Genomic DNA, 21,392 nt, shown 5'->3' with positions numbered 1-21,392 from the left:
ATAATTACAGGGGAGGGCATGTTCCTTTCACCAGACTATACAAGGTATGTGGGTAGAGGATACTATAAACCTAAGAGACAACGAGGTGTAGGTCATCAATTTCGAAATAAAGGAGATGGGATAATTGATACTCTAATGGGTATTGGTTCAACCATCCTTAAACATAAAGACCTAATTGGTTCAACTGCTTCTGCCGTGGGCTCCGTTGCGGGTGCTATAAAGAGTATAAAAGATGCTCAAAAGGAGTCTCATAAATTACAAGCAATCAAAGAAATAAAAAAAGGTAAAACTCAACTATCTTCACAAGAACGACAAAAAATCATTAAAATACTTGGGTCAGGGTTTCAACAATTTTAATGCTATATAAATACAAGTATGGAAGCGATTGATAGTATCTATGATTTGGATGATACGATTATCATTTCAAACTCCACTAAAAAGGAAGACTATTTTAAGGTAAATGCTATAACAGGAACAGACTGGAATTCAAACGGAACAAAAAGTTTTGAAATAAATAATCAACAAACTTACTTGAATATAGCTGATAGTTTCTTGCTGTGTAAATTTAAATTCACTAAGGCTGCGAATAATACTAATGCTACACTCGTAAATGATTTCTTCTGGAAAATGTTTGACAGTGTCCGCCTGTATATTGGAACACAAGAGGTTGAAGCGGTTGATTATGTCTCTGCTACATCTGAAATGATGAAATTTACACTATATTCGTTTAGTGATAGAATGGGTAAGGGAGCTGTTGAGGGTTTTATTCCTGATATGTCAACGGGTACAAACGCAGACCCTGGTTATAGTCAAAGGAAGTCAATGTATAATGATGAAACAAAAGCTGAGAATAGTTTTACCGTAGCAGTACCTCTGAAAGGTATATTTGGATTTTGTGATTATGATAAAGTTTTGTATGGGCTTAAAATTAGATTTCAACTACAAAGGAATGATAATGTAAATAGATTGCTTTTTGGGGATGAAAATGCTTTTGGAGAAAATAATAAATTTGTTATTAATGATTTGTGTTGGTATATCAGTGAATATACTCCTAATCTTAAAACGGAAGAGATGTTAAATAGAAGACTTAACTCAAAGAAACCGCTAAATGTATCATACCTTAAAAGAAGATGTCAACACGTTAAACTGGAACACACTACCTACACTTGGAATTTAGGTGTTCTTCAAGGAAAGCCACGATACCTCTGGCTCATTTTTAAAAAAACAGATGGAGAGGACGGTACTAATAAGAATAATGCCCTGAGTGATAATGCAAAGGTGAAACAACTTCGGGTTTCTCTTGATGGCACATTTTATCCGCGAGATAGATTGGAAATTGATTGGGAAAAAAATGATTATGCGGAAGCCTACAAGTCCTACCAAAAGGTGTGTGAAAGTAATGGTAATAATGATCCTATTTTGGATATGGTTGCGTTTCAAAAACTTTATACAATCTACGCAATTGACCTGAGTTCTCAAAAGGAAACTATAAAGTCTAATCGAGTGGATACTTCTCTATACATTGAAAGAGGGGAGAGTGAAGAGGTTAATGCATATTGTTTGCTTTTGGAGGAAACAGAATTACAGATTAATACAGATAATGGTGTTATGATTAATATCACATAGGTTTTTTCTCATAAATAAATGGTTGGGGTATATGTTAATCAAATCAATCTTAATAAATTAACATCTTGTATTCAAAATCAAAAGCCTTGTATTATTAATGTTAATACAATTCAAAGAAAAGGAGCTGTAAGAATTGATGTTTTACTCACACACACACAAGTAAAAACACTAAATGATGTTGGATCACTTAAAATTAAAATGACGAAACCTATGTTAAAGAAATATTCAATAGACGAGTCAAGAGGAGGATTTCTCCCGTTTCTAATTCCTTTATTTGCTGGTTTAAGTGCGGCGGGAGCATTGACTGGTGGTATTTCAGCAGCGGTAAAAACTGCTAACGAAAGGAAGGCACAACTAAAAGCTCAAAAAGAATTGGAAAGACATAACAAGGAGTTGGAGAAACAAATTAGTGGAAGTGGTGTAATTGTAGATTTTGCTCAAAAACTTGAAAGTCTACCTGATAAAGCTAGATTGTTGGTTGGAGATATGCTTTCCTCTATCGCTCAAGCGGGTGTTAAACTAACTAAACGGGGTAATGGATTGTATCTTTCTCATAAATAAATGGATAAATGGTTTAAACAATTTGGAAAGAATACAACGTCAAATATAGAACTAGCTAAGTATTGTAAAACACTAAAAATTGATAATGTGGTTATTTGTATGAGAGATGAATTAACACATATAAATAAGAATACAAAGAATATTATTATGAATTTAGACACACAGAATGGTTCTCATTGGGTTTGTATTCATAATAGTCAGGATAAATATTATTTTGATAGTTATGGTATGCCACCACCTGTTGAAGTAATACAATTCTTACAGAATGGTGTTTATCAAACATTCCAAGTTCAAGAAATTAATTCTAAATGTTGTGGCCAATTATGTTTATATGTATTATTTCAACTCAACAATAATGAAAATTTTTATGATATCATTTTTTATCTAATATAAATGACCTATGTTGGAAAAGATGGTTCTATCTTTGGAAAATCCTCTCAGGATATTGATTTATCAAATTATTATACAAAGGCACAGGCTGAACGACAAAAATATAGTGTAAGTAAAAATATTAATATGAAGAATACTTATAAATTAATCAATTATCCAAACCCTACAGATGCGAATGACTTGATTAGATTCAGTGATTTATCACAATATATATCTTTAAAGAAAACAGCACGTTTTGTGAAACAAGTAAAATTTACAACCACAACACCTGGTTATACTGACCATACACCTTTCCTCATTGAATTTAACTACCTGCTTACAATTAAATTTTATAAAGAAGGACATTTAGTTAATATGCGAATTAATAAATGGGGGTATGATATGCCTGATTTAGGGTATAATTGGTCTTTTTCAATAAACATAGAAGACCTACATGATTTAAATCAGTCTCGTAAAGAAGAATATTATCCACTTGGTGAAGATAAGGATTTATGTGGAAGTACAATTAGTAAACAACAAATACGTGATTTTAAGAAAATAAAAATATATGATAGTATAGCGATGGTTCGCATGACAAAGAAGGAAGGTAATGAGATAAGGATAGAAAGCCGAGGAATACAAACCGATTTGGTAGTGGGAAGATGGGGTGGTATTACCTGTCATAATATTAATCTCACATATATTTCTGATACATAAATGGCAGGAAGAAGACTACAAGAGAATTATAATTTTTGTATTCAAGGATACCTACAAGAAAAGGGTGCTCGGTATTACATACCTTATGATTTGGAGCATATACATGGGAATTTTGTCATAAAAAACTGGCCTTATACTGATATTGTTAAACCCACAAATAGAGACTTGTTTAAAATATTAAATAAAAATGAACTTCTCAAAGTTATGAAATATAAAACTCTTTTAGAAATCGTCAACAAATCTTATTGGTATCCTATTATGAGAAAAATAATTATAGATACAAGAATATCTCAAAATCCAGATGAGTATATGTATAATATTCTTTGGGGTTCAAACTCAAGGGTAGCAAGGGATGAGGAAGGAGTTGAAGAAGAGAAGGAGGAAAGAGAGAAAAAGGAGAAGGAGGAAAGGGAGAGGGAGGAGAAGGAGGAGAGGGAGAAAAAGGAGGAGAAGGAGGAGAGGGAGAAAAAGGAGAAGGAGGAAAGGGAGAAAAAGGAGAAGGAGGAAAGGGAGAAAAGGGAGAAGGAGGAAAGGGAGAAAAGGGAGAAAAAGGAGAAGGAGGAGAGGGAGAAAATGGAGGAGGAGGAGAGGGAGCAAAGAGAGAGGGAGGAAAAATATAAAAAGATGGAAATCACTGAGATTCATAAAAGATTGAGTGTATTAAAGCAAATAAATCAATCTCAACGCACCGAAGAGGAAATTAAAGAATTAACAACTCTTATGAAGATAATGGTTTCAAAAATAAGAACGTCAATGTCTTCAATTTCAGAGATTTAAACGAGAAAGTGGTGAAGAAGAAGAAGAAGAAGAAGGAAAAGATTATGTGATTGATGATGTTGGTGTCATTGACTTTAGTTAGTTTTTATTTGTAAATAAATGGAGGAGAGAGTGAAGGCATTCCTTAGGATTCTTTATGTTTTAAAAATAAAGATTGAAATGTATATGTTGAAAACCAAAAAGGTTTTGATACTCTGTCGGAATTTTTCTGATAAATAAATATGAGTTATTGTCTCAAATGTAAAAAGAAAACTAAATCTAAAAATATCTCTTATGTTAAAGCTAAAAATAATAGAGTTTATCAAAAAGGAATATGTCAAGTATGTGGCTCTAAAAAGTGCCAATTCATCTCTCCTAAAAGAGGAGGAGACATACAAAAGTTTCTGTCAGGAAGTAAATTTACAACAACTGGAATTCCAGGGGAATTACACCTTCCAGGGTATTCTTTCTGTGGTCCAGGAACAAACTTGGATAAAAGATTAGATGAGGCTGACAATCCTAAACCTTGGTCTAAACCTACAAATAGGGTTGACGAAGTGTGTATGAAGCATGATATTGCTTATGGGAAAACCACTACGTTGACTGAAAAACATAAAGCCGACAGCGAAATGTTGTATAATTTGTCTTTGATACAAAATCCAACGTTGAGAGAGAAAGTTGATAGGTTTATTGTGAGAAATTTGATAAATGCTAAATTGAAACTTGGTCTTGGTTATTCCTCAAAAAACTATTAGGCTCTAATGATGCCATCAAGACTGAGGAGCTTTTGGCTGAAGAATTACACAAACCTATAATCACAAAGTTTAAAAGAAGGAAGGTTTATTCTAAATACACTGACCACATATGGTCCGCTGATTTAATTGAATTGAATAATGACAGGGGATACAGGTATGCTTTAACCGTTATTGATTTGAGGAGTAGATTTGCCTGGGTTGTCCCTTTAAAAAATAAAAGGGGTGATACTTTAATGTTAGCCTTTAAGCTAATATTTGATCGGGATAAAAGGAAACCAAAGAAGTTATGGACTGATGAGGGAACAGAGTTCTATAACAAAATATTCATGAAATTTCTTAAGGGGAAGGGTATTAAATTATACAGCACCTTTAATGAAGGAAAGGCAGTTGTTATTGAGCGTTTTAATCGTACTTTAAAAGAGAAATTATATAAAAAATTCACACAACTCGGTTCTCAAAAATGGGTGTATTTAATTCAGGATATTGTAGATAATTACAATAATACAGTTCATTCATCAACACAATCAAAACCATCAGAAACATTTACAAAATTAGAATATGAAAAGGAGATTAATTTGAGAAAGCCCAAGTTTAAAGTTGGTGATATTGTAAGAATATACAAATGGAAAAGTCATTTTGAGAAAGGTTATACACAAAAATGGACTCGTGAATTATTTAAAATCATTGATGTAATGGATACAGTCCCTTGGACCTACAAATTATATGATTTAAATGGAGAAGAAATCTTGGGTTCATTTTACTCACAAGAATTACAAAAAACACAAGTAAGCAGATAATACCCTTGAAAATAATAAATAAATAAATAAAATGTAATGGGGATACGTTTTTAAATCTGTGAACCCCAAACACAGAATCCCACAACTTTTTAGTTGGGGCTTAACTTTTGTGTGTGTATAATGGGGATACGTTTTTAAATCTGTGAACCCCAAACACAGAATCCCACAACTTTTTAGTTGGGGCTTAACTTTTGTGTGTGTATAATGGGGATACGTTTTTAAATCTGTGAACCCCAAACACAGAATCCCACAACTTTTTAGTTGGGGCTTAACTTTTGTGTGTGTATAATGGGGATACGTTTTTAAATCTGTGAACCCCAAACACAGAATCCCACAACTTTTTAGTTGGGGCTTAACTTTTGTGTGTGTATAATGGGGATACGTTTTTAAATCTGTGAACCCCAAACACAGAATCCCACAACTTTTTAGTTGGGGCTTAACTTTTGTGTGTGTATAATGGGGATACGTTTTTAAATCTGTGAACCCCAAACACAGAATCCCACAACTTTTTAGTTGGGGCTTAACTTTTGTGTGTGTGTGTATGTGCGAGTGAGTCATAATAATATACAAACCCTAACCCAACCCAAGCCCTAACCCAACCCCATCCCTAACCCAAACCCATCCCTAACCCAACCCATCCCTAACCCAACCCCATCCCTAACCCAACCCCATCCCTAACCCAACCCCATCCCTAACCCAACCCCATCCCTAACCCAACCCCATCCCTAACCCAACCCCATCCCTAACCCAACCCCAACCCTAACCCAACCCCATCCCTAACCCAACCCCATCCCTAACCCAACCCATCCCTAACCCTCACATTCAAAATCCCAACCCTAACCCAATCCCATCCCTAACCCAACCCCAACCCTAACCCTCACATTCAAAATCCCAACCCTAACCCAACCCATCCCTAACCCAACCCCATCCCTAACCCAACCCCATCCCTAACCCAACCCCAACCCTAACCCTCACATTCAAAATCCCAACCCTAACCCAACCCCATCCCTAACCCTCACATTCAAAATCCCACCCAACCCCTAACATAATCTTTCTTTTCTTCTTTTTTAAATACGTATTTCTTTTTTTTTTTTTCCTCTTCCTCCAATTCTGTCTTTCAAGGCTTTTAAGTTTGAAGAAGTAGAAATGGGAAGAAAGAATTTTCCAGCATTTTCTTCCTCGAACTTTCTTGATATTGCTTAAATCAAGCGTCATTAAATAAAGAACATTGTTCATTGCTTTAGAATCCAAAGAGTCTCCAAGAGGAACCCCACAGGTAGAGTCTCCAAAATAAAACCAACTTTCCAAGTTCCCAAGGTATAACCACATTCCTGTTGAGCCTCCAAGATAGGTATCACATTCCGAGTCATCAAAACAAAACCCCCATTCCGAGTCTCCAAAAATATAACCATCTTTCCAAGTCCCCAAGGTAAAACCACAATTTTCAGAAATATTGGGGGTTTCCGTGATAAGTCTCACATAGTATAACTGCGGACCATCAGGGAAAACTTCCCTTTCCCAATTTTTTAGGGTTTCTATGATGTGTCTCACATAGTATAACTGCGGACCATCAGGGAGAACTCTCCTTGCCCAATTTTTTAGGGTTTCTATGATGTGTCTCACATAGTATAACTGCGGACCATCAGGGAGAACTCTCCTTGCCCAATTTTTTAGGGTTTCTATGATGTGTCTCACATAGTATAACTGCGGACCATCAGGGAGAACTCTCCTTGCCCAATTTTTTAGGGTTTCTATGATGTGTCTCACATAGTATAACTGCGGACCATCAGGGAGAACTCTCCTTGCCCAATTTTTTAGGGTTTCTATGATGTGTCTCACATAGTATAACTGCGGACCATCAGGGAGAACTCTCCTTGCCCAATTTTTTAGGGTTTCTATGATGTGTCTCACATAGTATAACTGCGGACCATCAGGGAGAACTCTCCTTGCCCAATTTTTTAGGGTTTCTATGATGTGTCTCACATAGTATAACTGCGGACCATCAGGGAGAACTCTCCTTTCCCAATTTTCAGAAATTTGTGGGTCTCCAATGTATGACTTGTATTCTGGCTCATCAAGGTAGAACTTGTTCAGTGGGTTTTGTTTTGATAACTCACAACAAGTATCATCATGGTAAAACTCTTTTTCAGGATTTTGTGGATCTCCAAGGTATAACTCTTTGGCTGGGTCATCAAGGTAGAACTCGTTCTGGGGGTCTTGGTTGTTCAAAATGTCTTCAAACAAAAAAATAACTTCATCCCAAGTTGTGTTAAAAGCAGAATTTTCATTTCGTATCTCAGATACAATTTCCTGTGAAAGAAAATAACAATGTATTAATTTAATACAATATTTTTTATTTGTATAAATCAAGCTCTATGAATATTAAAATAAACTTTGTTAACTCTTACACGAGTCTCATCTTAAAAAAAAAAAAAAAAAAATTAAATAAATAAATAAATAAATAAACAAACTTACCTCCATTGATAAGAGGTTCGAGTCCAGTTCATCAATCTGAAGGTTGAGTTCTACACAGGTAGTAGGACTCCATGGAATAGCAAAGTTATCCCATTCCATTTCGGCATAGTAGTCCATTCTCAAGTGAAGCAGAAAGCGTGTTTGAAAAAGCCTGTGTGGTCGGTGCCTTTTATAAGGACTGGGTGTGTCTTCCTGTGGAAATTCCCTGGGCGTGTCTTAACTGGAAATGATGTGATGGAAATTCCCTGAAAATGATGTAATGTATTACCTGGAAATGATACAATGCTGAAGAGTTTATAAAGTGGGTGGGACTTAGCAAAAGTGGGAGGAGCTTAGCAAAAGTGGGCGGGGCTTAGTAAAAAGTGGGCGTGGCTTAACAAAAAGTGGGTGGGGCTTAGTAAAAATGGGCGTGGTTTACCAAAAAGTGGGCGGAGCTTACCAAAAAATGGTATGTGGCACTGGAGGCGCTCAAGCAAGAACATTGAGGGAGGTTTACCATTTTATCTTAGCTCAGTTAAAATATCTTAATAAAGAACCAAACTCAAACATATTTTTTGTTAATATATTAGATGGTGAAGAGAGTTGTAGGAGAATTAAATTATTTCCCACGCATAAACAAATATTTGTAGGGTCGTTGTTTGAGTGGGTTATATTCACCAGATGATATTAAGAGTAAAAGGTTAAAAGGTCCATGAGGTCAGAAGGATCACAGGTGTTTAAGTGGTCTAATGAATAAGGATAACATGTCAAAAGGTTAGAAGGTTCGTAAAGAACAGGGTGAGAGAAATATAGGTGTTTAGGGGCAATGAGGGAGGGAAATAATTAATATGGAAGTGAATGGGTCAATGTTTGAGTGGGTCAAAGATTAATCTGCCAGATGATATGTAGAAGAAGGATGATAGGTCTATAAGAGAAAACAAATATTTGTAGTGTTTGAGTGGTCTAATGAACAACATTAAGGATAGGTACTACAGACAAAAGGTTCATAAAGATGAGGGTGGGAGAAATAGAGGTGTTTATGATTTTTGAAAAAGACAAGGGGGTAAATGACATTAGATAGGGATTTCCCATGTTAAACGGAGGTGTCCCAGAAGCAACATTATTACACTACTCCCCTATAGTTAATTGCACGACAACATGTAGCCTGCAGTCGTTAGTTATTTCTTATTGAATGTAAAGATTAGCCCTTTCCCATTGTGTAGTAATAAAGACCAAATATGCGTTGAGTCATCAGGATGTCAAACCTTTGTGATGTTAAAGGAAGCCATTTAGATGTGCAGGAAGGCGTGGCCAAAGACGGAGCCCTGAATGAAAGGGGGAAGGATGACTAAAACCTTCCAAGGAGGGGGAAGGATTGAAGGCCAGCATGTGACCAACCTCAGCGAATGGGAGGCTGTGGAACATTCGGGGAGTTTTTGGGGTCAGGTAAATACCCCCGCCCATCGACCACGAGGGCCTCTTGGATTTAGCAGCGCCGAGGACACTCCTCTTGCTTTTTGGCTGCGCCCTCGACACGACCTCACTTGCCTTTCGCCTCGCCGACAAGATTCTCTGCTTTTTTTTTTCTTTTTTTTTGTATACTGAATCGAGGCTCGTGAAAGAGCTAACATTTATTTCACAAAAAATCAACCAGACAAACAAAATATACAAAAAGAGGGAGCGGAAGACAAGATGGGGAGAGAAGGGGAAGCACACAACCACAACATTTGAGAGCAGGGAGAAGTGTGGGAGGGAGAGGGCTTGGGGGCAGGAGGCGTGGGAAGGGGAGGGGGGGGGGGGGGGGGAAGAGGTATAAAACACAAGGCCGACCGAAATTAGCGGGGGTAGAAAAGATCAAGGTTTTGGATGGGGGAGGATAAGAGATGGTGGTGAACAGCTGTTTTAAAGACCTGGAGGGTGGAGTGGGATTGAAGAGAGTGAGGGAGTTTGTTCCAGAGGCGGGAGAAAAGAGGAATGAAGGAGTGAAGGTGAGCAGAAAGTCTTGATTTTGGCAGTTTAACCATAAGAGGGTTGCAGGCAGATCTTGTGCGACCTGTAGGAATATTTGGGGGACAGAGCCCAGAGAGGGCTGGGGGGGCAAGGCCAGAGAGGAGTCAGTAGAAGACGGAAAGGCCACCAACCTGCCTGCGGTGAGTGAGTGAAAGGCCCTTGGAGTTAGCTTCATCGCGGGAGATTCCAATGATTCTGAACGCTTTGGTTTCAACAGCGTGAAGACGGGCTAGGTGTGAGGCAGGAGCACCAGACCAGAGGGGAGAGCAGTATTCCATAGAGCTGCGGATGAAAGCCTTGTATGTGGTGAGGAGCTCAGGTGTGCCAAGGAAGGACTTCGCACGACGGAGGATGCCCAGTCGGCGACTGGCTTTGGAGGCCAGATTTGAAATGTGGTTTTCCCAGGAAAGATCATGGCAAATAGTGAGACCCAAAAGCTTGAGTGACAGAACTTCTTGGAGAGGATTATTCAGAAAGTGGATGGGAGGGTTTTCCAGTCGGTCTTTTCGGAGAGACATCGTAAGAGTGTGAGATTTATCAGGATTGAAAGACATGTTCCATTTGTTTGCCCAGTCTGTGATTTTGTCCAGGTCTGCAGAGAGTGAGGAGGCTGCAGACTGCCGATCTGAGGGATGAGGAATGGAGCGACAGAGAGTAGAGTCGTCAGCAAAGAGATAGAGAGGATTTTCAAGAGAGTCAGAGAGATCATTGATGAAGACCAGAAAAAGCACAGGGCCCAGAACACTACCTTGGGGAACTCCAGCCTGAACAGGAAGAGGAGATGAGAGAAACCCATTCAGGGCCACACGTTGACTACGACCAGAGAGGAAGTCTGCCAGCCATGCGTGGAGATTTCCATGGATACCAAAGGAGGAGAGTTTGGTGAGCAGAGCAGGGTGCCAGACCGTATCGAAGGCACGTGAAATGTCAAGGGAGACAGCTCTAATTTCCTGTTTGGCGTTGAGGACCTCCATCCATTGTTGAGAAAGCAGAAGCAGCATGTCCAGAGTAGAGTGACCAGGTCTGAAACCAAATTGATGATCAGAGATCAAGCCATTGGAGAAGAGGAAAGATTTAATATCTGAAGCAATGATGGATTCCATGACTTTGCTGATAATTGGGAGAAGGCTGATTGGTCTGTAGTTGCTGGGATCTGTTTTTGCACCTTTTTTGTGCAAAGCGGTGATGTTGGCTGATTTCCAAGCAGATGGCAGATGACCTTGAGCAAAAGAGAGGGTGAAGAGAACAGTAAGAGGGAGTGAAAGAGCGGAAGAACATGATTTTAGGACCCGTGGGCTGATGCCGTCAGGACCAGTTGCAGAATCAGAGTCGAGGGTTGACAGAAACTTTTCCACCTTGTCAGGAGGAAAGGACACAGAGTCCAGGAGCAGCTGGGTACGACTGGGTATGGTGGGTACAGAGAGGGATGGGTTTGGGACACAAGATTTAGAGGCAAACACAGAGTTGAGGCATTCAGCTTTTTCACGTGCGGAGTCAGCCGTTAAGCCGTTTGAGGTGAGGGAATGGATGGAGGGGGAACAAACACCAGAAACAGATTTGACCAGATGCCACCAGGATTTGGAAGAGGGAGACAGATAAGAGAGTTCGGTCTTGAGAACGGTGAGATATTGTTTCCTGGCTCTCCTGAGGGTGGACACACACTTGTTTCGGGCTTTGTGAAAGGAAAAGAGATTTCCTTCCGTTGGATTTGCTTTCCAGGAAACGAAAGCAAGTTGTTTCAGGGCAACAGCCTCACCACAAGATTCCGTGTACCATGGACGGTAGGAAGGGTATGACAACTGAAGACGAGATGGGATAAATCTGTGCATGAGAGAGAGAGCAATTTACTTTGAAAGAATTCCCAGGATGAGTTGATGTCAGAGGCGGTAGAGATGGGAGACCAGTCCAGATGATTGATGGCTGCTTGAAGACCGTGCCAATTGGCCTGAGTGAAATGCCAGACTCGCCGATGCTGAGGAGGCTCTCTGAGAATGGTCAAAGAGATGTCCACTTTGACAAGCACATGATCAGATGAGCCGATTGGAGCAGAAGAAGAGCAGCAGACATTTTCAGGGAAGTTTGTCATAACCAAATCCAGAAGAGAAGATGCTCTGTTGACTGAGATCCGGGTCGGGAAATTGACAGATTGTGTCAGTCCCAGTGAGTCGCAGAAGTCCTTTGCTGAAGAGCCATGGCTGGTGAGAGAGGTACCCACACCTAGCCAACTGGCATGGTGACAATTGAAATCACCACATATGAGGAAGAGAGAGTTGGGATGGGTAGATAGAAGTTGGTCCATATTATCAGACAGCGAGATGTAGATGGAGTCATCGCTGTTTGGTGGACGGTACAACACACATATGAACAAAAGGTGGGAGCGAAGGGGAAGCCGTAGCCAAAGAGAGGGCAGTGGAGGGCGAGTGAGGAAGAGAGTTTTTTATAAAGATAGCAACCCCACCTCCAGGACGAGGCTCAGGTCTATCATACCGGAGGAGGGAGTAACCTGGGAGAGATACCAAGGCATCAGAGACATCATGAAGGAGGAAAGTTTCTGTTAAGCAGATCACATCTGGTTTGTCAGAAGCAACCTGTATGGAGAGATCAGTCAAGTTTGAGCGAAGGCCCCGGATGTTTGAGGTCCATACCGTTAATGAAGAGGAAGGGGGAGCATCGGGTCCAGAACAGGGGGGGGGGGGGAGGGGTAGAGTAAGATGTGGAAGAGGAGGAAGAGGTAGGGAGAGCTGTTGAAGGTGTGTCAGAGATTTCAGAGATTTCAGAATAGCTTGGAGAAAGGGTAGAATGGGGCGGACAAAAGGTTTGATGGAGATTGGGTGAGGCACAGTGAGGTGTTATTTGAGGAGGGGGAAGAGCGAGGCAGAAGGTTGGGGGAGATGAAGGTGAAAGTTGGAAGGGGGAAGAAGCAGGGAGGATGCTTTGAGGTGGAGGGGTGAAAGGGGAGTCTAGGAGGGGAGGAGCGAGGGAGAGTCTCGGAGGGGAGGGGTGTGGGGGGAGTTTAGGAGGGAGGGGAGGGAAGGGGCAAGGGGGGAGATTTGAAAGGGATGGGTGATGGGGAGGATTTGGAGGGGAGGGGTGAGATTGGATTTTGAAAAGTGTACGATTCATGGGAAACGAACATTTTTTGCAAAATGAGTTTGAGACCTTCGAGTCAAAAATACGTTTGAGGACACTGAAGGAGGGGTGGAGTTCTGGATAGTTTAGGGAATGTAGAAAGGAGGAACTGTAAGAGATGGTATTATATATATTTTTTGGAAGGAATAGATTTGCTGAGCAAGACGAAAGCATCCTTTTGTAGGAAAAGAAGAAAAGGGTGTTATAATATATGAGAGAAAATAGTTGTTCAGGGGAGAGATTATAAATTTCTAACCACGTGATCGCGTGATCGCGAACGAAGAACGAACGAACAAATAAGAACAACAAATAAACGAATAAGACCTGGGAAGGAAATATTTTTGGGTTTTTTTTTTTTTTGAGTAGAGATATTAAACAAGGAGGTATGGGGTGAACGACTGGGACGAAACAGAGAACGAAAATAATTGCAGCGCATTCGACGAATCGCTGAGAGAAAAACAAAACCACCTGGTCGGAGACGGTACGGTAGCCTAAGCCTACGAGTACTAGGCCGCAGAATACTCGATACGCATTAACCGACGATTGTGTATACATGTACGAAAAATTAGCACCAAAAATTTTCCAAAAGATACGCTATAGGTGCATACACCGAAAGATAGATACAGTCTCGACAAAAACACAATTGAGAAAGATCACTTAGCTTCGAAAGCGTGAGCGCATGGAACAGCTTCGAAAAGACGTGACCTCACCGTGATCTCGCGAGATCTCGAATGCGTCGAGGATACACCTCTTCGAGGCTACACCTCTTCTCTTGAGTTTCGCTTCTCCCACGACACGTGTTTGGCCTTGGTGTTTCGTCGACCCCCATCGCTTCTTAGCCGATCTCTAGCTCTGATCCAGCTGACCTGCAAGCTTGTCCAACCGGTGCTGAAGTTTGTCGGACATTACCACATCCAGACTGCACATCAAACTGTGCACGGCGCACAGCCACGGCCACTTTGAGGCAATCCCAGCACGTACATCGGTACGCCAATAACCAGCGTGTCTTCCCCTGTGTGAGTGTGAGAGTGAAGGTGCCTAGTCGGGTTTATAGTAGGTAAGACTTGATATAGCTTTATCTTTTGTCTATTATCTGTGCCTTCAAAATAAAAGGCTGTACATCTAATTACTTTCCAACCTGTTCGGATACGTCTTTTCTCCATTGACCTAGCATCATCCGAGACCTAATTTGGCTTGATTCAGGTCCATAAATCACATAAGGTAACGCCGCTTTCCACACCGTGCAAATCCGCTCGGCACGCAATTGAATAAGGTGTGTGAAAGCGAGGGTTCGATCCCCGGTTTCTCCGGTCACGTGTCTTGAAGGTATTTGGGAATATTTGACCAGCGAACTCTTCGGCGCGTGGCTGGGAGATTGGCGATCGGAATTGCTTAGCAATACGTCAATCACGAGTTTAGTAGTCGTGGATGGCGGCCTCAGTGGACCCGGAGTTTGAGGGGGAGCGGGGCATAAACCCCCCTTAGTACATCGACGAACCCGGGATCTGCAACAATATATACAGTATATCTTTTGAATTGATTGATTGATTTGTTATATATTTTGCAATGCAAATGCATTTTAATTAATTAAGCTATTATAAATCTGCGAAAACGTATGGTCTTACCAAGCAGCTTTTTCTCTGGCTGTTGCTGCATGATTCTTTCAACGGCAGCCAAGCATGGTGGCTCTGGCAGGAAATAAAATACATAGGAACATTCTTTCAGAAAACTCCATCATCTTAGAATACATTGGATGTTTTGATACAATATGAGACCAGAAGGATGAATAAATACTAAATACATCTATGTATATATATATATATATATATATATGTAGTGAAATCGTATCCGTACTGAACCCGGGTGGGGATGCTCGCTGCTCGCTGTCATTGTTGTCCCCACTAGGGGCGTGACTATAAGACCCGTTGCTGTGTCAGTGCTCCGAGACTTCTCCCTTGTGACATGTTACATCGGTAGCCTCGTTAATGGTACGCCTTTATAGAATATCTAGCTTGCTTGCATTGACTGATATGAATGGCTTTATGAGATGTCGCATCGTATGCTTATTGTGTATTTCTACTTACAGGAATGATCTGATGATCTAAATGCAATTAAACCAAACCGTTGGACTAAAAGTTGTGCGGACCTGAATGGTTTTCCACAACACTTAATTGCATTTATGATCTGCTGTCATGGCTGGCAACAAGACGTTGACGGTGTCCATTTTCAGCGCCGACCCACAAGCCACGGACGGAGGCTTGCAACTCAAGCACTGGCTCAAGCAACTGGAGCATCTCTTTAATGAGCCTGATACCGCTCCGACGCCTGCCGCGAAGCTGGCAATATTACACTCAAAAATCGACTACCGGGTCTACCACGCGGTCGCTCAATGCACGACGTATGATCTTACCGTCGCGGAGCTCAAGCGGCTTTATATAAAAGAAAAAAGCCCTGTGTATGCGCGTTATTTGCTGCAGACGCGACGGCAGCAACCCAACGAGCCTATGGATCATTACGCCCAGGAGCTCCGGCAGCTCATGCTGGACAGCGCCCAGCCACGGACTCCCGAGCAGGCTAAAGATGATCGACTTTTAGATGCCTTCATAGCAGGGGTCTCCTCTCAGGAACTACGTCTCAAACTCTTGGAGAAGACCGACCTGACCTTCGCTACGGCGGTTGAGCAAGCGACGGTGTATACCGAAGCGCGGATGCAATCGAACGCCTATGATCGCACGCGCCTTTTGGCGGGCACCTCACTACACGCCCGGCCGGAGAGGACCACTGACGAGGACGTGGATCCGCCTGCTGACCTCCGGGATGCTCCGGAGGATGACCCTACCCTGACAGCTGCCGTTACGACCAGCAGACCCAAGGCCTTGCGCGGGGCCGCATGTTTTTTTGTGGAGGGCCTCGTCATGCCCGAGTCGTGTGTCCGGCACGTGACGCTATTTGCCATTTGTGCTCGCTAAAGGGACATTACGCGAAAGTGTGCAAGAAATCGGCACGCGGCTCGCGGCCCTTCGACTCGCGCAGCCGCGGTCGCGCAGGCGCGGCAACCTTGAACGGGCTTGTAGCAGAACCCACGAGCCCAGCGCCTTACCCGTCTTCGAAGGGGAGGGCCCCTCTCTGCGGCCCGCTGGGCGCTCAGACAACCTTGACTGGCGCCACCGGAAAGCCACCACCGTCTCATTCTCCATCGGGGACAAAGGCCGCGTCCTTGGCCAAACCTCGAGCCACGCAAGGGAAGAAACAGCTTTCGAATACTACGGAAGCCTTTTGTCAAAGCGACCAAACGAAAAAGGCGATTTCGAATACTACTACGGAAGCCTTTTGTCAAAGCGACCAAACGAAAAAGGCGATTTCGAATACTACGGAAGCCTTTTGTCAAAGCGACCAAACGGAAAAGGCGATTTCGGCTACAACGGAAGCCTTTATCTGCCAGGAGTGTCAAAAGGCGATGTCAAATACTACTACTGAGGCCTTTTCTCATCGGATTTTGAATCGCGAAACACCGGAATGCTGGGGAAAGCCCTCTGATGACGATAATGGATTCCCCATGGTCAACGCAGACTCCGGCCACGATCGCAAAACTGCTGCTGGTGTAGGATCCACCCGCGAGGCTGGTCCGACCCATTCGGGGGGCTCAGTCCCGCTCCCAGCTGCCTCGTCTGGCCTGGCTCAAGCCCTTATTCCCCTTATGGTTGAGGGCCATTGTGTTCAGGCCTTGGTGGACACCGGATCTACGGATAGTTTTATCGACCAGCGACTTGTGCTCAGGCATGGATGGCGGATCGGGCGGTCTACACGACGGATCTTCATGGCTTCCCAGGGACTCCGGCTTAGCACAAAAGGGGAATGCCGATTGAAACTAGTGCTAAAGGGACGGGTTTTCCCTGATGTACACCTTATGGTTTTACCCGCATTATGTGCTGATATTCTGCTAGGACACGATTTTCTTAAGCTGCATGGACGTCTGGTAATGGAGTTCGGTGGGCCTGACACTCTTGTTGTGGGGGCGGACGACGCGCTAACGGTGTGCGCCCTAGCGCAAATGGACGTCCGTCCGCTTTCGCTGTTCCCCAATCTAACCTCCGACTGTACCCCTGTCGCGGTAAAATCGAGACGCTACTCTCGCGCGGACATGCAATTCATTGCGGACGAAACGACTCAGCTCTTGAAAGACGGCATCATAGAACCTAGTAGGTCGCCGTGGCGTGCCCAGGTCTTAGTGGTGCGCAGTGAGGCCCATCGCAAACGCATGGTAATCGACTATTCCCAAACGATTAACCGCTTTACACAGCTGGATGCCTACCCCCTTCCGGGGATGGACGCGCTAGTGCAACAGGTGTCCCAGTATTCGGTCTATAGTACTCTCGATCTCCGTAGTGCGTACCACCAGATCCCTATCTCTAGGGCGGATCGTATCTATACCGCTTTCGAGTCGGGGCAGCGGTTGTACCAATTTACACGATTGCCCTTTGGGGTGACGAACGGGGTCGCTTGTTTCCAGAGGGCCATGGATGACCTCGTTGCGCGGGAGCACTTAACCGATGTTTTTGTCTACCTCGATAACCTTACGGTTTGTGGATATGACCAAGGGCACCATGACGCTAATCTGAAGCGCTTCCTTGAGGTCGCGCAACGGTATCACTTAACTATGAACGAGGATAAGTGCCGATACTCCCTACGCACCATAGATCTTCTGGGGTACACCGTGACCCATGGCTCTGTCTCTCCGGATAAGGAACGTCTGCGACCTTTGCTCGACATGGCCCCTCCCTGCGATCGGGCTTCCCTGAAACGCGCCCTTGGGCTGTTCGCCCATTACTCCAAATGGGTGCAAAATTTCTCCGCGAAACTTCGCCCCCTTGTGGCCTGCGACACCTTTCCCCTGAGTTCGGCCGCATTGACGGCCTTTGAAGGACTTAAGACCGACATCGCCCGAGCCGCCGTAGCAACCATTGACGAGAGCGGCTCGTTCGTCCTCGAAAGTGACGCCTCGGATCAGGCCATCGCGGCGACCCTCTCCCAAGGGGGACGTCCCGTGGCTTTCTTTTCACGGACTCTTACCTCCGCTGAGCGGCGGCACTCGTCCGTTGAAAAGGAAGCGTATGCGATCGTCGAGTCTATTCGGCGATGGCGCCCGTACCTACTCGGGCGGAGCTTCCAAATCATCACGGACCAGCAAAGCGTTGCGTTCATGTACGACACCTTACACGCCCAGCGCATTAAGAACGAGAAAATCACTCGCTGGCGTATCGAACTCGCCGACTTCTGTTACACCATCAAATATCGCCCAGGGAAGGATAACCAGGCCGCCGATGCCTTATCGCGCCCCACTACATGTGCTGGTATCACCTCGTTGGAGGGCCTACGGGTGCTGCATGCTACTGCGGGCCATCCCGGCGTAACGCGTTTCGCTCATTTCGTGCGGAGTGGGAATCTCCCTTACTCGATTGACGATATCCGCCGTATCTGTCGCGACTGCGCTATCTGCGCGGAAATCAAACCGCGTTTCTATAACCCCCCTATGGGGACTCTGGTGAAGGCTACACGCCCGTGGGAACGCTTGGCGATGGATTTCAAGGGCCCTTTGCCGGTGTCGAGCGGCTCTCGCTATCTGCTCACTATCGTTGATGAGTACTCACGATTCCCCTTTGCTTATATGTGCGCGGACATGACTGCTGCCACGGTGATGCGTTGCTTACAGAACTTGTTCTCAATGTTCGGTTACCCGGCCTATGTCCATACCGACCGGGGTGCAGTCTTCTTGTCTCAGGAGGTGCGCGGCTATCTGCTCCAAAACAACGTTGCGTCTAGTTACACCACGCCGTATAGACCCCAGGCTAATGGGCAGATCGAACGCTTCAACGGGATTATCTGGAGGGCCGTCATGCTCCATCTCCGGACCCACGGCCGGGGCCTCGATAAATGGGCTTGGTCGCTACCTGCGGCGTTGAACTCAATCCGGGCACTCCTGAGTACGGCAACTAACCAAACTCCCCACGAGCGTCTTTTCCACCACCCCAGGAGCTCGGGGTGTATACGGTCTTTGCCCAGTTGGCTCGCTGGGCCCGGGCCGGCCTACCTTAAACGGGCAGTTCGCGCGAGCAAGTACGACCCCCTTGTGGACAAAGTGCAGATTCTCCAGGCTAATCCTGAGCATGCTCGTGTGATGACGTCTGATGGTCGTGAGACTACTGTCTCCGTTCGTCATCTTGCCCCTTGCGGGGTCGACGACCTTAGTAGGGAATCGGACGAACCAGTCGAACCCGTCTATGAGACTATGACCTCTCCCGACGCTCCCATCGCCGACAGTCCACCGACCCTCCCCCCGTCGAGACTGCCCGGGTCCGACGACTTGGCGTTACCCCCTTCATCACCCGACCCTGTTGACGCCTCTGACACCGGGGATACAGGGTTACGAGACGCCGTACCCGGGGAATTTCGAACGCGTGCTGGCAGAGAAATTCGCCGCCCGGCCCGCTACGGTTGGGCCGACTAATACTCCGCGCCCATGCTGACGCTCACTCGCTTTTAGCCACGCGGCCGTATAATTCTGACGGGGGGTGAATGTAGTGAAATCGTATCCGTACTGAACCCGGGTGGGGATGCTCGCTGCTCGCTGTCATTGTTGTCCCCACTAGGGGCGTGACTATAAGACCCGTTGCTGTGTCAGTGCTCCGAGACTTCTCCCTTGTGACATGTTACATCGGTAGCCTCGTTAATGGTACGCCTTTATAGAATATCTAGCTTGCTTGCATTGACTGATATGAATGGCTTTATGAGATGTCGCATCGTATGCTTATTGTGTATTTCTACTTACAGGAATGATCTGATGATCTAAATGCAATTAAACCAAACCGTTGGACTAAAAGTTGTGCGGACCTGAATGGTTTTCCACAACAATATATATATATATATATATATATATATATATATATAATTATATATATATATATATATATATATATATATATAAATATATATATATATATATATATATATATATATATATATATATATATAAATATATAAATATATATATATATATATATATATATATATATATATATATATATATATATATATATATATATATATATATATATATAAACACGAGTTTGTGTGTGTGTGTGTGTGTATGTGTCCAGTTTTTGTGTCCGCATTTTATTCAGAGATGGCTGAACGGATCTTCATCAAACTTTCAGAGGTTCATCAGTGAGTGCCTGGGAGTGTTTTAGGCAAAAAAAACCCCAAAAATTGAAAAAAAAAGTTCGTTTTTTGGAGTTAAAAATAAAAAATAAAAATCGCTTGATCGTGCTGAAGCCTTTTAAAATTAATGACAGTTATATACAAGTACACATTCACGTAAATAAATACAAAACAATCACCAGACATTTGAATACAAATAAATCAAACAATTCTGGAAGTGTACGAATTTGGTAGTACGGCTTCTTCTTCTTCCTAATGGCATCACACTTAACTCAGAAACGTGAGCCACTCCCCTTCCACTCCTAACTCCACCCTACCCTCCCCTCCCACTCTCCCTTCCTCTCCCCTTCCCTCCCCTTCCCCCCCTCCTTCCCTTCCCCCCTCGCCTCCCCTCCCTCCCCCCCCCCTCACCTCCCCTTTCCCCTCCTCTCCCCCACCCGGCAATGCCAGGTACTTCTGCCTGTAAAATATAAAGGAAGGTGATGTCCAAAATATCACATTGATGTATGCAATGCCAGGCCAATAGGCCTGAGATGAAAACCTGGGTCACTCATCTGCTATCTTGATTTTCTTGCTAAAACCTATTGCTTTTGTGAAAACTATTGCTCTGTGATTGCAGTTTGAACAAACCCATGAGGTGAAACATTACCACTATGTAGCAAGAGTATTTTGTGAGAAAGATGGCTGAAGTCTTGGTTTATCTTACTTGGTCGTTGGAAGCATGAGCACCAGTCGGCAGGCGAAAGCGACGAGGGAAAGCCACTGTGCAGCGGTGTGGGATGCGCACATGATGTCATAAATGGAGCAATACAGTGCTCATACTTGTCTCTCTGTAACCCGGATAGTTCTGTTGTACTGAGCATCTCGTCTCCATCACTGTCGAGTCGGGCGAACATCCATGCCAGGACACCTCCACAAGGCACCATTAGCTGTGACCGCGGTGCTGTTAACATGCCATGATGTACGTAAGTCTGCATTTGAGGTAGTTATACAGTCGATTTGT

General features: G+C 43.7%; 1 protein-coding gene across 2 annotated transcripts in view; it reads right to left on the bottom strand.

The window, feature by feature from the left end:
* LOC137425086 (testican-2) overlaps positions 1–21,392 on the bottom strand; it is a 104,912-nt gene that overhangs the window by 30,004 nt on the left and 53,516 nt on the right. For both annotated transcript variants that reach the window (XM_068113118.2, XM_068113119.2), the window contains exons 6-7: positions 21,096–21,332; positions 14,800–14,862 (exon numbers count right to left, since the gene is read on the bottom strand). In XM_068113118.2, the coding sequence (XP_067969219.1) occupies positions 14,800–14,862; positions 21,096–21,332 (300 nt within the window). The remainder of the gene's footprint in view (positions 1–14,799; positions 14,863–21,095; positions 21,333–21,392) is intronic.

This window comes from Myxine glutinosa, chromosome 4, assembly GCF_964187855.1.
Source record: "Myxine glutinosa chromosome 4, kmMyxGlut1.1, whole genome shotgun sequence".
Classification (NCBI taxonomy): Eukaryota; Metazoa; Chordata; class Myxini; order Myxiniformes; family Myxinidae; genus Myxine; species Myxine glutinosa.
Note: the sequence above shows the minus strand (reverse complement) of the source record. Positions and strands in the feature narration are given on the sequence as shown.